The sequence below is a fragment of the Pristiophorus japonicus genome, chromosome 15 (assembly GCF_044704955.1).
Source record: "Pristiophorus japonicus isolate sPriJap1 chromosome 15, sPriJap1.hap1, whole genome shotgun sequence".
In the NCBI taxonomy this organism is placed as follows: Eukaryota; Metazoa; Chordata; class Chondrichthyes; family Pristiophoridae; genus Pristiophorus; species Pristiophorus japonicus.
The window spans coordinates 85419731-85434930 of NC_091991.1; the positions used below are offsets into that span (position 1 = coordinate 85419731).

Sequence of the window (15200 nt, forward strand, 5' to 3'; positions counted from 1 at the left end):
GTGAGTGGGTGAGTTAGGGAGGGTGAGGGGATGCGTTAGGGGAGGGTGAGGGGGTGAGTTAGGGGAGGGTGAGGGGATGCATTAGGGGAGGGTGAGAGGGTGTGTTAGGGAGGGTGAGGGGGTGAGTTAGGGAGGGTGAGGGGGTGAGTTAGAGGAGGGTGAGGGGGTGAGTTAGGGGAGGGTGAGGGGGTGAGTTAGGGGAGGGTGAGGGGGTGAGTTAGAGAGGGTGAGGGGGTGAGTTATGCAGGGTGAGGGTGTGAGTTAGGGAGGGTGAGGGGGTGAGTTAGGGAGGGTGAGGGGGTGAGTTAGGGAGGGTGAGGGGGTGAGTTAGGGAGGGTGAGGGGGTGAGTTAGAGGAGGGTGAGGGGGTGAGTTAGAGGAGGGTGAGGGGGTGAGTTAGGGGAGGGTGAGGGGGTGAGTTAGGGGAGGGTGAGGGGGTGAGTTAGGGGAGGGTGAGGGGGTGAGTTAGGGAGGGTGAGGGGGTGAGTTAGGGAGGGTGAGGGGGTGAGTTAGAGGAGGGTGAGGGGGTGAGTTAGAGGAGGGTGAGGGGGTGAGTTAGGGGAGGGTGAGGGGGTGAGTTAGGGGAGGGTGAGGGGGTGAGTTAGGGGAGGGTGAGGGGGTGAGTTAGGGGAGGGTGAGGGGGTGAGTTAGGGGAGGGTGAGGGGGTGAGCTAGGGAGGGTGAGGGGGTGAGTTAGGGAGGGTGAGGGGGTGAGTTAGGGAGGGTGATGGGGTGAGTTAGGGAGGGTGAGGGGATGCGTTAGGGGAGGGTGAGGGGGTGAGTTAGGGGAGGGTGAGGGGGTGAGTTAGAGAGGGTGAGGGGGTGAGTTATGGAGGGTGAGGGTGTGAGTTAGGGAGGGTGAGTGGGTGAGTTAGGGAGGGTGAGTGGGTGAGTTAGGGAGGGTGAGTGGGTGAGTTAGGGTGGGTGAGTTAGGGAGGGTGAGTGGGTGAGTTAGGGGAGGGTGAGGGGGTGAGTTAGGGGAGGGTGAGGGGGTGCGTTAGGGGAGGGTGAGAGGGTGTGTTAGGGAGGGTGAGGGGGTGAGTTAGGGAGGGTGAGGGGTGAGTTAGAGGAGGGTGAGGGGGTGAGTTAGGGGAGGGGAGGGGGTGAGTTAGAGAGGGTGAGGGGGTGAGTTAGAGAGGGTGAGGGGGTGAGTTATAGCAGGGTGAGGGTGTGAGTTAGGGAGGGTGAGGGGGTGAGTTAGGGAGGGTGAGGGGGTGAGTTAGGGAGGGTGAGGGGGTGAGTTAGAGGAGGGTGAGGGGGTGAGTTAGAGGAGGGTGAGGGGGTGAGTTAGAGGAGGGTGAGGGGGTGAGTTAGGGGAGGGTGAGGGGGTGAGTTAGGGGAGGGTGAGGGGGTGAGTTAGGGGAGGGTGAGGGGGTGAGTTAGGGAGGGTGAGGGTGTGAGTTAGGGAGGGTGAGGGGGTGAGTTAGGGAGGGTGATGGGGTGAGTTAGGGAGGGTGAGGGGATGCGTTAGGGGAGGGATCAGTGTGAGAGTTCTGGGGTTACTTTGCTGCTGGAAATTCAATGAATAAATAATGGCTCCACAAACTAAGGCACAAGTGGAAAAGTCAAGATTTTTTAACATTTAAAAAACAGACGAATGATGCCTGCTTCATATTTTTGGAATGTCCAGTCAGTGCCCTCAAAATCTGACTGTTCCAAAACAAGATGGATGAGGATGAGTGCGTGCATATGAAAGGGTCATGATTAACACACAGTCACCAAACCTACAGCTCCATCAGTTTCCGAGCATGTTCCAAAAAGATCCAAGTAAACCATAAACCATTATCCCTCTCCATTAAGACTGAAATATATTTTAATGCACAGAAGCAAAAGACTGCGGATGCTGAAAATCTGAAATAAAAAAGGAAAGTGCGGGAAATACTCAGCCGGTCATGCAGCTTCAGGCTCGAGTTAGTTTTGATATTTCATTCTCACCACTACGCCACTTCCCAATTTTATGGACAGATTGCACCTGCTTTAAGAGGGGTGCTGTGCGTATGGGCCCTGTGGTATTTGGGACCACAGATTCGCTCTTCTATAATTACATTCTTCCTCCAATTCATTGTTCCCATTGCATATATTTTAAAGTAAAATTGCATCCCTGAGTATTCAATCCGACCGTGATAAGTGTCTGTCCTGGATAGTTATTGGGTTAACACATCAAGGCCGGTCTTAAATCTCTGGGCTAAATTTGCTGCACTTGCCTCTTCACCCTGGTCGGCACTATGGTCACCACTGCTGCTTCGCTGGGCTTGCAGGATGTCAGCCTCAATGTCAACTGTAGCATAGACATTTTCTGGTGCAGCCTCCAACTAAATCGGAAGAAAAAGAGGATCTTAAATTAGATTCACCCAAGATTTCACCTTGCAGTGTTGCCACGAGTTTTTGTGTACAATATATGGAGTACAGGCCTGTCACTGTAAAACACTGGGGTACAGTACTGGTGGGTACAGGTCTGTCACTGTATAACACTGGGGTACAGTACTGGTGGGTACAGGTCTGTCACTGTATAACACTGGGGTACAGTACTGGTGGGTACAGGTCTGTCACTGTATAACACTGGGGTACAGTACTGGTGGGTAAAGGTCTGTCACTGTATAACTCTGGGGTACAGTACTGGTGGGTACAGGTCAGTCATTGTATAACACTGGGGTACAATACTGGTGGGTACAGATCAGTCACTGTATAACACTGGGGTACAGTACTGGTGGGTACAGGTCTGTCACTGTATAACACTGGGGTACAGTACTGGTGGGTGCAGGTGTGTCACTGCATAACACTGGGCTACAGTACTGGTGGGTACAGGTCTGTCACTGTATAACACTGGGGTACAGTACTGGTGGGTACAGGCCTGTCACTGTATAACACTGGGGTACAGTACTGGTGGGTACAGGTCTGTCACTGTATAACACTGGGGTACAGTACTGGTGGGTAAAGGTCTGTCACTGTATAACACTGGGGTACAGTACTGGTGGGTAAAGGTCTATCATTGTATAACACTGGGGTATAGTACTGGTAGGTATAGGTCTGTCACTGTATAACACTGGGGTACAGTACCGGTGGGTACAGGTCTGTCACTGTATAACACTGGGGTACAGTACTGGTGGGTACAGGTCTGTCACTGTATAACACTGGGGTACATTACTGGTGGGCACAGGTCTGTCACTGTATAACACTGGGGTACAGTACTGGTGGGTACAGGTCTGTCACTGTATAACACTGGGGTACAGTACTGATGGGTACAGGTCTGTCACTTTACTGAGCTGAATCGACCAGCAGACACAGTTGTGTATTTTCCAGCATGTGAATAGTTCAGGCCCAAACTGCAGGCTGCGGTGTAAATATATTGTTACATAAGAACATAAGAAATAGGAGCAGGAATAGGCCATACGGCCCCTCAAGCCTGCTCCGCCATTCAATATCATGACTGATCTGATCACGGACTCAGCACCACTTCCCTGCCCGCTCCCCATAACCCCTTATCTCCTTACGTTTAAGAAACTGTCTATTTCTGTCTTAAATTTATTCAATGTCCCAGCTTCCACAGCTCTCTGAGGCAGCAAATTCCACAGATTTACAACCCCCAGAGAAGAAATTTCTCCTCCTCTCTGTTTTAAATGGGTGGCCCCTTATTCTAAGATCATGCCCTCTAGTTCTAGTCTCCCCCATCAGTGGAAACATCCTCTCTGCATCCACCTTGTCAAGCCCCCTCATAATCGTATACATTTCGATACGATCACCTCTCATTCTTCTGAACTCCAATGAGTAGAGGCCCAACCTGCTCATCCTTTCCTCATGAGTCAACCCCCTCAGCTCCGGAATCAACCTAGTGAACCTTCTCTGAGCTTCCTCCAAAGCAAGTATATCCTTTCGTAAATATGGAAACCAAAACTGCACGCAGTATTCCAGGTGTGGCCTCACCAATGCCCTGTATAACTGTAGCAAGACTTCCCTGCTTTTATATTCCATCCCCTTTGCAATAAAGGCCAAGATTTCATTGGCCTTCCTGATCACTTGCTGTACCTGCATACTATCCTTTTGTGTTTCATGCACAAGTACCCCCAAGTTCCACTCTACTGTGGCACTTTGCAATCTTTCTCCATTTAAATAATAACTTGCCCTTTGATTTTTTTCTGCCAAAGTGCATGACCTCACACTTTCCAACATTATACTCCATCTGCCAAATTTTTGTCCACTCACTTAGCCTGTCTATGCCCTTTTGCATATCCGCAGGACAAAAATGGCACAGCAGGGCAGTGCAGGGCTGGAATATTGGCAGCAAAGGAAGTGAATAAAGATGGACATTTGATGAAAAATCTTTGGTAATCTAGAGGTCACTCCTGGGGATAATAGAAAAAGATCGGTTTCCATCCCCTGAATTTACCGTGTCCTGCTTGCAGGTGTTGTGATGTCATCCTACAGATGTCATGACAAAATTACAGGAACAGTTTTCAGAGCCATTTAAACCCAGCGACTTCCATTGGGTTTTGGAGGAACTAGTAAGTATCTTCCCTCCAAATGGGAAGTTCGCAAGTAATTCACTTTTAGTTTGCCTCTTACTGTGTGAATACACCACAGGATATCACACAGCGTTGAAGATTTTCAGTTGGATGAAATTTGTCCCAAGGTGTCGTGGGGCTAGTAAAGCTTGGAATACGTTAGAGTGATCTGGAAACACTTGGTGCTGATCAATTTTACAATCTCCACAGCTGAAATAAACCATTTCCTTTAACCAAATAATATTGCCCCTGAAATAAGGTCAACCCAACCCTCACCTCAGGCCCAATCCTGTTGGGGACGATTTTGTTCGGGGCAGATCTATTTATGATAGAAGACTAAGAGCAAGGCCGGTAGAAGTGGTAGCAAGGAGGTTGGGAATGGTAACGAAGCCCATGGGAACTGCAGTAAGGCTGGGGAGGGTTTGATCACAACTATCTTTCAAAAGCAACTGAACTGCCAAAGATAAGAGCCGTGATTTCCTTTCACTGCAGCATCTACAGTCCAGGTAAATAAGGCGAGAGTTACTTAGGCTGCTGTTACAATGGATACAAAAAATTTAACATCCCCACCGACTCTTGGGAATCCCTGCCCTATGACTGTTCAAAATGGAGAACAAAAAAAAGCAAACTTACTGCACTTTTAATGGGAAAAAAAAAATCACTGAATTCGGAGCACATCGGAATAATCCTGAGCAAGTAACCGCACTGAGGTGTTTTTCTGAATCCCCAACAGCCAATGAAAGAAGACCAGTGTCAGCTGGGGCTCAGTGGGTAGCACTCTTGTCTCGGAGTCAGAAGGTTGTGGGTTCAAATCCCACTCCAGGGACTTAAGCACAAAGAAAATCTAGGCTGACACTCCAGTGCAGTGCTGAGGGAACGCTGCACTGTTGGAGGTGCCGTCTTTCAGATGGGACATTAAACTGATGATGATTTGGACAAGGATTGGACTCTGCTTTGATGCCCCCACTGTGGAATAACTGTGTATCGTCTGCTCTCTCAGCTGGACGTAAAAGATCCCATGGTACTACCTCAAAGAAGAGCAGGGGAGTTATCCCTGCTTTCTTTCTTTCTCAAGTTCTGAGAAGATCAAGTACTCAGAGGGACAAGAGCTGGAAGGGTACCCCGAAGAGTCTATCCCATTTTAATTCCAGACACACACTTCACTGTGTTCAAATTTACCCTCAGATGTAGACAGTCTAGCAAGTTTATCTTACCGTACGCTGAGCTCTTCTGTGCTGTGATCGCAAAACGAAGGGCTTGAAGAACAGCATCCAGGGAACAGCGATGAGTGCAGCAATCACCAAAAAGTTCTGAATCTCTTGCTGTAAAAATAGAAGGTTCATTTAACAAGGTATATTGAACTTCCATTTGCTGCCCCTTGAAGTCTCTTGCACCATGGGTTGGTAACAGTGAACAGTATTTGCACAACCTGTCAACTTCCTGAAGCAACATGCGTACAACTTGTTTCTCCACTGACCTCCTCGCCTGGGAGGAGATTGTTGGGGAGTGGGTTAGAATGTTGACTCCCTACATTTAAGGTGGAGATAGACAGATTTTTGAGCGATAAGGGAGTCAAGGGTTATGGGGAGCGGGTGGGGAAGTGGAGTTGAGGCCAGGATCAGATCAGCCATGATCTTATTGAATGGCGGAGCAGGCTCGAGGGGCCAAATGGCCGACTCCTGCTCCTATTTCTTATGTTCTTATGCTGGGGTTCAGTTGCCAGTACAGCAGTGACCCTCAGGTATCTAAAAGAATCCGTCATTCTTCGCCAAGTGAGCCCAGTGAGTGTTGATGTGCTATTCCACAGTGGGTGCATCACAGCAGAGTCCAATCCTCACCCAAATCACCATCATCATAGGCAGTCCCTCGGAATCGAGGAAGACTTGCTTCCACTCTAAAAGTGAGTTCTCAGGTGACTGTACAGTCCAATACGGGAATTACAGTCTCTTTCACAGGTGGGACAGACAGTGGTTGAGGGAAAGGATGGATGGGACTGGTTTGCCGCACGCTCCTTCCGCTGCCTGCGCTTGTTTTCTGCATGCTCTCGGCGACGAGACTCGAGGTGCTCAGCGCCCTCCCAGATGCTCTTCCTCCACTTTGGGCGGTCTTGGGCCAGGGACTCCCAGGTGTGGGTGGGGATGTTGCACTTTATCAAGGAGGTTTTAAGAGTGTCCTTGAAATGTTTCCTCTGCCCACCTGGGGCTCGCTTGCCATGTAGGATTTCAGAGGAGAGCGCTTGCTTAGGGAGTCTCGTGTCGGGCATGTGGGCAATGTGGCCTGCCCAACGGAGCTGGTTGAGTGTGGTCAACGCTTCGATGCTGGGGATGTTGGTCTGAGCGACAACACTGACGTTGGTGTGTCTGACCTCCCATGGGATTTACAGGATCTTGCGGAGGCAGCGCTGGTGGTACTTCTCCAGCGATTCGAGGTGTCTGCTGTATATGGTCCACTCAGGAATCACTGGATCGTGCTCAGCAGCGGGAATGCTGGCTGATTGTTATTCTCCCCCTTTCGCAGCCCGGGTGGATTGTGGCTCCCAAAGCACTAGTGAAACACAGGCCTGGACACGAACCTGGGAACGTCAGGCCGTATTCCAACACTGAGCAGTGGCTTCCAGAAACAGCCATTGGCCTCACCGAGAGATTCATGCTCACGAAATGGCCAGTGCCAGTGATAATGTGACAGACCCATGCAAAACATCGCTCGACTTTCATGGTGCATTCAGGGTGGCTACTAATGGTAGGGAAATCTTTTCTGTTGTTCGGCCAGGAAATATCAAAGACATTTTAACAGCACAGGTAGAAAACGAAGGACTTGCCTGATGCGCATACAAGGGCACATTGGAACCATCGGAAGTAAATAGAAACATATTGATGAAGTGGATTAGAATACTGGGGGCAATCTGAGAGGTCTTGACGTCGTAAAAACACCACTTAAAAATCACCATGAAGACCAGGTAACCAAATAAGCACAAGATGAAGATCATCTCCGGTATGAACTGAAGGGTTATGTTGATCTTGCTCTTAAAGTATCTGTAAAACAGAGAAAGAAACGGTACAACCTGAATTATGGACAAATTGGGCCCTTAAAAAAGGTAGGAAAAAGCTTTTGTCTCATTAACAATTGATGTGCAAAGAAAGAACTTGTATTTTCTAGCGCCTTTCACAGCCTCAGGGCGGCCCTGTGAAAGGTGCTATATAACTGTTGTGATATTGGGAAATGTGGCAGCCAATTTATGCACAAGATGCCACAAACAGCGATCTGATAATGACCAAATCATTTCTCAGTAATATTAGAGAGATATATATTAGTCAGTAGTCAAAATAGTGCCATATGATCTTTTATGTCCACCTGAGAGGGCAGATGGGGTACTGAGGGAGTGCTGCACTGTCGGATGTGCCGCCTTTCGGATGAGACGTTAAACCGATGCCCCATCTGCCCTCTCAGGTGGACATAAAAGATCCCACGGCACTGTTTGAAGATGAGCAGGGGCGTTCTGCCTGGTTTCCTGGCCAATATTTATCTCCCTTTTCAACATCTATTGACGCAGCTCATCTTTAAGGGTCAATTAACGCCAAACTAATCACCTTCGCTGGGAATCTGGGAAATGTTCACCATCCTGCAAGGAAAAGGGTTTTCTAATCTTTGGCCTTGCTCTAGGCTGATGAATTTGGTATTCACGTCTTCTAATCCTATGCTCATTGTCCCAATTAAATTGTTTTGTGGCCTCAATCTGGGGCTAATTTTGCTAGAACCGAGGAGATTACAGAGTCATTTGATAGAGCTGTTTAAAATGATGAAGTGATGGGACAGGTAGAAACAGAATGCCTCCAGTGATTGGGGGTTCTAGAACAGGGCGACATCGATATAAACTCAGATGCGAGAGATTTTTTTTTTTAAACAGAGAGCAAGAGAAACGGTGTTTTTGTTTTACAGAGGTGAACCCTCTGAGCTGAGATGTTCAGCTCTTCCGCTACTGAAACCCTCGTCCATGCCTTTGTCACCTCCAGACTCCACAATTCCAATGCTCTCCTGGCCGGCCTCCCCCCTTCCATCATCCATAAACTTGAGCTTATCCAAAATTCTTCTGTCCTTACTCTAACTCGCACCAAGTCCCGCTCACCCATCAGCCCTGTGCTACATTGTCTGCCAACGCCTCGATCTCAAGATCCTCATCCTTGTTGTCAAATCCCTCCATGGCCTCTCCCCTCCCTATCTCTGTAATCTCTCCAGCCCCACAACCCTCCCCACCCCTCCCCCTCCGAGATGTCTGCGCTCCTCTAATTCTGCCCTCTTGATCATCCTTGATTGTAAACACTCAACCATTGGTAGCCGTACCTTCTGTTGCCTAGGCCCCAAGCTCTGGAACTTCCTGCCTAAACCTCTCTGCCTCACTACCTCTCTCTTCTTTTTTGCAATGCACTTTAAAACCTACCTATTTGATCTGAGAGAGACCATCAGCGGCAGGTTGGGGCCATAAAAGGAGCAGCCAGCGGCGGCCATGGGCAGCGTGGTGACGTGCCACTGCAAGGTACAGCACAAGCTGGTGCAGGAGGGCGACAGCAGCGAAGAGGGACATCATCAAGGTCCAGGTCGGAGATTGGAGCATGGGCAGGTACAGCAGGAGCGGAGAGATCGGGGCGAAGGAGTGGCGAGAGACTGTGGAGGGATGTAATCGGAGCCCAGGGGAGGCGTGAGTTCAGAGTGCAGAAGAGGTGAGGGCTCAGGGGCAGCACGGGCCAGCCCACACTGCGACATGTGTGCGCACTAGGTCCGTGCAGCAGAGCTGGTCTCCAGTCGTCTTGGTTAATCCTTGCCACTGGACCAAGACCTAGCTCTGTCAAGCCCGTGTGGTGGCTAGTGTGCAACGGCCACCACACGTTAAAAAAATCCACGCACAGGCATCTTCCACCCTTCAGGATGTAGTTCGGAACCTGGAATATTAGGTCCTTCATTGAAACACCTGCGAACTCATCTCTTTTCAGAGTGGCAGCAAGTCATCCTCGCTTCAAGGGACTGCCTTTGATGACGATGTTGTTGCGAGGTTGTGGAGTGCACTTTCGGAGTTAGCGATAGGTGGGTGAAGGAAAGGGGAGTAAAGGGATATGGGACCAGAGGGGGGCACACAGAATTAAGTCTTGCTGCTCGTATGGCGGATAAAGCCCAGCACTGATTGGCTGGGCCCAACGGCCTATTTACTGATACATTTAATTATTTTAATGAATGTTGGCACTTTTTAAAAGAAATAAATAAAACGGAAGGCTGTTTAAAATATAAAGATAAAAATGATTAAAGGTTTAATTTTTTGCAGTAGCAGACGAGAGCTGGTTTTCTAATCAGGATTCTCTAATGTATTTTACACGGTCTTTGTTTGACACATGTGAAGTCTCAGATATCCATTCACTTGTTTAGAACACAGCGACACCTCCTGGTCTCCTGATGTACTGCAGAAAAGACAACCAATTGAAATCGATCTCTCCAGCCTGCTACTGAAAGCGGTCACTGTAATATATGGGGGAAGTGCATTTCTGTACTACCCAGGTTCTCAAACAGGTGAAGTGACTGCAGCGCGAGGCAAATAAAGCGGATCCTTTTATTCAGTGCTTATTGCTAGCTCACGGAAGCACTGTGAACCCTCTGTAATGCAGCATTAGTATCTGCGTAACAATTCGAAAGCAGTTTTCTAAGGCCAACACCAGAGTACAGACCATCAGTGCCTCGTGGGTGCAGTCCGCAAACAGAAGGGACAAACCTAGTGGCTCAATCTATTCATTCAAAATCATTTTGAGCAAACTAATGATTCTTCTTCAATCCTTGACTGCAATGTAATCAGTACGTTTGAATCAAAAAACGAAAGAAAAGGAAGACTTGAATTTATATAGCGCCTTTCACAACTTCAGGACGTCCTGCAGCACTATACAGCCAATGAAGTACTTTTGAAGTGTAGTCACTGTTGTAATGTGGGAAACACGATGACCAATTAACACACAGCAAGTTCCCACAAACAGCGATATATGTAACAAGGGCCATTGTATGTTTTTTTATGTGATATTGGTTGGGGGATAAAGATTAGCCAGGGTACTGGGGTATCTGAACTCCCTTGCTCTTATTCAAAATAGTGCCGTGGGATCTTTCATGTCCACTTGAGGGAGCAGACGGGTCCTCGGTTTAACATCTCATTTGACAGATGGTGTAGCACTTGCTCAGCACTGCACAGAAGTGTCAGCCTGCATTTTTTGGTCAAGTCCCTGGAGTGGGACTTGAACCCACAACCTTCTGACTCAGAGGCGAGAGTGCAACCCACTGAGCCATGGAATCACAATTGATAAATTGGCATTTGAGCCAATCAAGTGTAAGAAACTTAATTAAAATGGGACAAATTAAAAAATGGCCAATTATTTGTCAGTGTGACCGAGGGATTTGTCCAATGCATGCATGCAGAGTTATGGGCCATTAATCCTCGGCCTCCGATTCCACTGGTGCCATGCAGTACTGACCCTGCTGGAGTATGTGGAGTCAGTGGGAGGGTGTGATATCTTTACAGAGCCCACTAACAGCACACACTCAACAAGATGACTCCTGAACAGAAACTGCCATCATATGACTTTGCCGTTTACTGTTTATACGTCGGTAGTTGCATTACAGCAGTAGTCCACTAGGGGGAGCTCTATTACAGAGGGCATCTCCAGAGTTGTGTTCTCAGAGCTGCCTCTACTACTATCAGTCCATCCCAAGAGCCCACCAACCCCCATGCTGCCTGAAACTTTGGGTGGGGGGCTGGTTTCCCAGGACCTCCCCAGTAGAGAAATATTATTCCTTCCCCCTTAGCATAGGAATGGGAAATCCCAGTGCAGGGAACTCCCCCTCCCCCCCACCAAACCCTTTGGTTCACTCGCCTTAGGAGGAAAGGGCGGAGTCTTTGTTCCTGACAAGAATAACCAGGAATGTCACGGCCTATTTCCAGGCCATGTCCACTGGAGCTGCAGCAGGAGTCCACTGGAACAGCTGAGTAAATGGGGCCCTCTTGGTATCGGCCTGGTTCTTTAGTAGCACTCTTGCCTTTGAGTCAAAATGTAATGGGTTCAAGTACCACTCCGGAAACTTTAAGCATCATCTTAGATTTTGTGCAGCACTGAACCAGTCCTGCAATGCCGGAGATGCTGTCTTTCGGACTAGACGTTAAACTTAAACTCTCTGCCTCTCCAATGGACATAAGGAACTATATCGCAGCAAAGTTCTCCCCGGTGTCCTGGCCAATATTTATTCTTCAACCAACATTACCAAAACAGCAATCTGGTTGTTTTTTTTCATTGGTGTTTGTGGGACCTTGCTGCACGCAAATTGGCTGTCGTGTTTCCTACATCTCTGGGCACTCTCGCCTCTGAGTCAGATTATGGGTTCAAGTCCCACTCCAGGAACCTGAGCACATAAATCTAGGCTGACACTTCAGTGCAGTGATGAGGGAATGCTGAGCTGTCAGAGGTACCGTCTTACAAATGAAACGTTAAACAGAGGCCCTTTCTGCTCTCTCAAGTGGACATAAAATATCCCATGCCACTATTTCGAGAAGACCAGGGGAGTTATCCCCGGTGTCCTGGCCAATATTTATCCCTCAATCAACATAACAAAAAAATCAGGTTATCTGGTCATTATCACATTGCTGTTTGTGGAGCTTGCTGTGTGTAAATTGGCTGCCGCGTTTCCTACATTACAACAGTGACTACACTCCAAAAGTACTTCATTGGCTGTAAAGCGCTGTGAAACGTCCAGTGGTCTTGAAAGGTGCTATATAAATGCAAGGTTTTTTTTCTTTATTTCAACAGCAATTACACTCCAAAAGTACTTCATTGGCTGTAAAGTGATTTGGGACATCCTTTGGTCATCTATATAAATATCTGTCTGTATGGATAAGCCTGGAATCGATCACTTGCACTTACATGTGATTGAAAAGGCTGATGACGACACCGAAGATCATCTGTGTAACACCGAGGATGACCGACATCTTCATCTTATAAGAGTTGAGGAAGGTTAGCTTGTTTGACGCGATGTTCCAAATCTTTGAAGTAACAAAGAAGGACTATTAGGAGCTGTTAAAGTGAGGGCAAATGCAATTCACAATTTGGGGATATAAATTAATGTCAGGGATGTATGTTACTGTGCAAACTCTCAAGTGTGCCTGTACTAAATTCCTTTCTCCGCGATTTTAACTGAAACATGAACTCTTTGACAATGACCAGGTGCCTCACCCCGAGAGTGTCACTGGCCCAACCTTTGGCCTTTAAGAATTTTAGTACAAACTGATTGTCAGGTGTGTGCTGAAGGCCCCAGATTTGTCAGTGCAGGCAGTGATTTGGTAATCTGACTGCGAGAAACCATGTGAGAAATAGCAAACTTGCATCAGCACCGAAAAGCTTTGCGCGATCGATGTTAGAAAGCCTGGAGTAGGTAGTGTAATATTCCTCACCGGATCAATGCCAAATGGGTACGGATTTCCAGAGAATACTCCCGACACTGCAGGATCTAACTGTAGTAGCAGACTGTTCTTAACAACGTTATTACTGCAGAAAAACAAAAAGGACACATTTTCGCAGACAGTGAGAGACAAAAGCAATCACTGTCAAACATAGCATGGTACTGTCAAGGCCCTGGAAAAGCTCGAGAGGAGGGCCACTGAATTGATACCCAATACCGTGCATTTGTATAGCGTCTTTAATGTTGAAAAATGCCCCAAGGCGCAATCCAAATAAAGGGGTCAACGGCTTGGTCAGGGAGACTCCAGGATGGTATGTTGCCTCCCTGGTGCAAGGGTCAAGGATGTCTCGGAGCGGGTGCAGGACATTCTAAAAAGGGAGGGAGAACAGCCAGTTGTCGTGGTGCACATTGGTACCAACGACATAGGTAAAAAGAGGGATGAGGTCCTACGAAACGAATTTAAGGAGCTAGGAGCTAAATTAAAAAGTAGGACCTCAAAAGTAGTAATCTCGGGATTGCTACCAGTGCCACGTGATAGTCAGAGTAGGAATCGCAGGATAGCGTAGATGAATACGTGGCTTGAGCAGTGGTGCAACAGGGAGGGATTCAAATTCCTGGGGCATTGGAACCGGTTCTGGGGGAGGTGGGACCAGTACAAACCGGACGGTCTGCACCTGGGCAGGACCGGAACCAATGTCCTAGGGGGAGTGTTTGCTAGTGCTGTTGGGGAGGATTTAAACTGATATGGCAGGGGGATGGGAACCAATGCAGGGAGACAGAGGGAAACAAAAAGGAGGCAAAAGCAAAAGACAGAAAGGAGATGAGGAAAAGTGGAGGGCAGAGAAACCCAAGGCAAAGAACAAAAAGGGCCACTGTACAGCAAAATTCTAAAAGGACAAAGGGTGTTAAAAGAACAAGCCTGAAGGCTTTGTGTCTTAATGCAAGGAGTATCCGCAATAAAGTGGATGAATTAACTGTGCAAATAGATGTTAACAAATATGATGTGATTGGGATTACGGAGACGTGGCTCCAGGATGATCAGGGCTGGGAACTCAACATCCAGGGGTATTCAACATTCAGGAAAGATAGAATAAAAGGAAAAGGAGGTGGGGTAGCATTGCTGGTTAAGGAGCAAATTAAGGCAATAGTTCGGAAGGACATTAGCTTGGATGATGTGGAATCTATATGGGTAGAGCTGCAGAATACCAAAGGACAAAAAACGTTAGTGGGAGTTGTGTACAGACCTCCAAACAGTAGTAGTGATGTTGGGGAGGGCATCAAACAGGAAATTAGGGGTGCGTGCAATAAAGGTGCAGCAGTTATAATGGGTGACTTTAATATGCACATAGATTGGGTTAACCAAACTGGAAGCAATACGGTAGAGGAGGATTTCCTGGCGTGCATAAGGGATGGTTTTTTAGACCAATATGTCGAGGAACCAACTAGGGGGGAGGCCATCTTAGACTGGGTGTTGTGTAATGAGAGAGGATTAATTAGCAATCTCGTTGTGCGAGGCCCCTTGGGGAAGAGTGACCATAATATGGTGGAATTCTGCATTAGGATGGAGAATGAAACAGTTAATTCAGAGACCATGGTCCAGAACTTAAAGAAGGGTAACTTTGAAGGTATGAGGCGTGAATTGGCTAGGATAGATTGGCGAATGATACTGAAGGGGTTGACTGTGGATGGGCAATGGCAGACATTTAGAGACCGCATGGATGAACTACAACAATTGTACATTCCTGTCTGTCGTAAAAATAAAAAAGGGAAGGTGGCTCAACCGTGGCTATCAAGGGAAATCAGGGATAGCATTAAAGCCAAGGAAGTGGCATACAAATTGGCCAGAAATAGCAGAGAACCCGGGGACTGGGAGAAATTTAGAACTCAGCAGAGGAGGACAAAGGGTTTGATTAGGGCAGGGAAAATGGAGTACGAGAAGAAGCTTGCAGGGAACATTAAGACGGATTGCAAAAGTTTCTATAGATATGTAAAGAGAAAAAGGTTAGTAAAGACAAACGTAGGTCCCCTGCAGTCAGAATCAGGGGAAGTCATAACGGGGAACAAAGAAATGGCGGACCAATTGAACAAGTACTTTGGTTCGGTATTCACTGAGGAGGACACAAACAACCTTCCGGATATAAAAGGGGTCGGAGGGTCTAGTAAGGAGGAGGAACTGAGGGAAATCCTTATTAGTCAGGAAATTGTGTTGGGGAAATTGATGGGATTGAAGG

At 47.8% G+C, this 15200-nt stretch overlaps 1 protein-coding gene across 5 annotated transcripts in view; it reads right to left on the bottom strand.

The window, feature by feature from the left end:
• LOC139280888 (V-type proton ATPase 116 kDa subunit a 4-like) overlaps window positions 1-15200 on the bottom strand; it is a 135017-nt gene that overhangs the window by 6943 nt on the left and 112874 nt on the right. For all 5 annotated transcript variants that reach the window (XM_070900678.1, XM_070900674.1, XM_070900677.1 and 2 more), the window contains 5 exons: window positions 12962-13055; window positions 12435-12553; window positions 7316-7529; window positions 5712-5819; window positions 2203-2310 (listed from right to left, as the gene is read on the bottom strand). In XM_070900678.1, the coding sequence (XP_070756779.1) occupies window positions 2203-2310; window positions 5712-5819; window positions 7316-7529; window positions 12435-12553; window positions 12962-13055 (643 nt within the window). The remainder of the gene's footprint in view (window positions 1-2202; window positions 2311-5711; window positions 5820-7315; window positions 7530-12434; window positions 12554-12961; window positions 13056-15200) is intronic.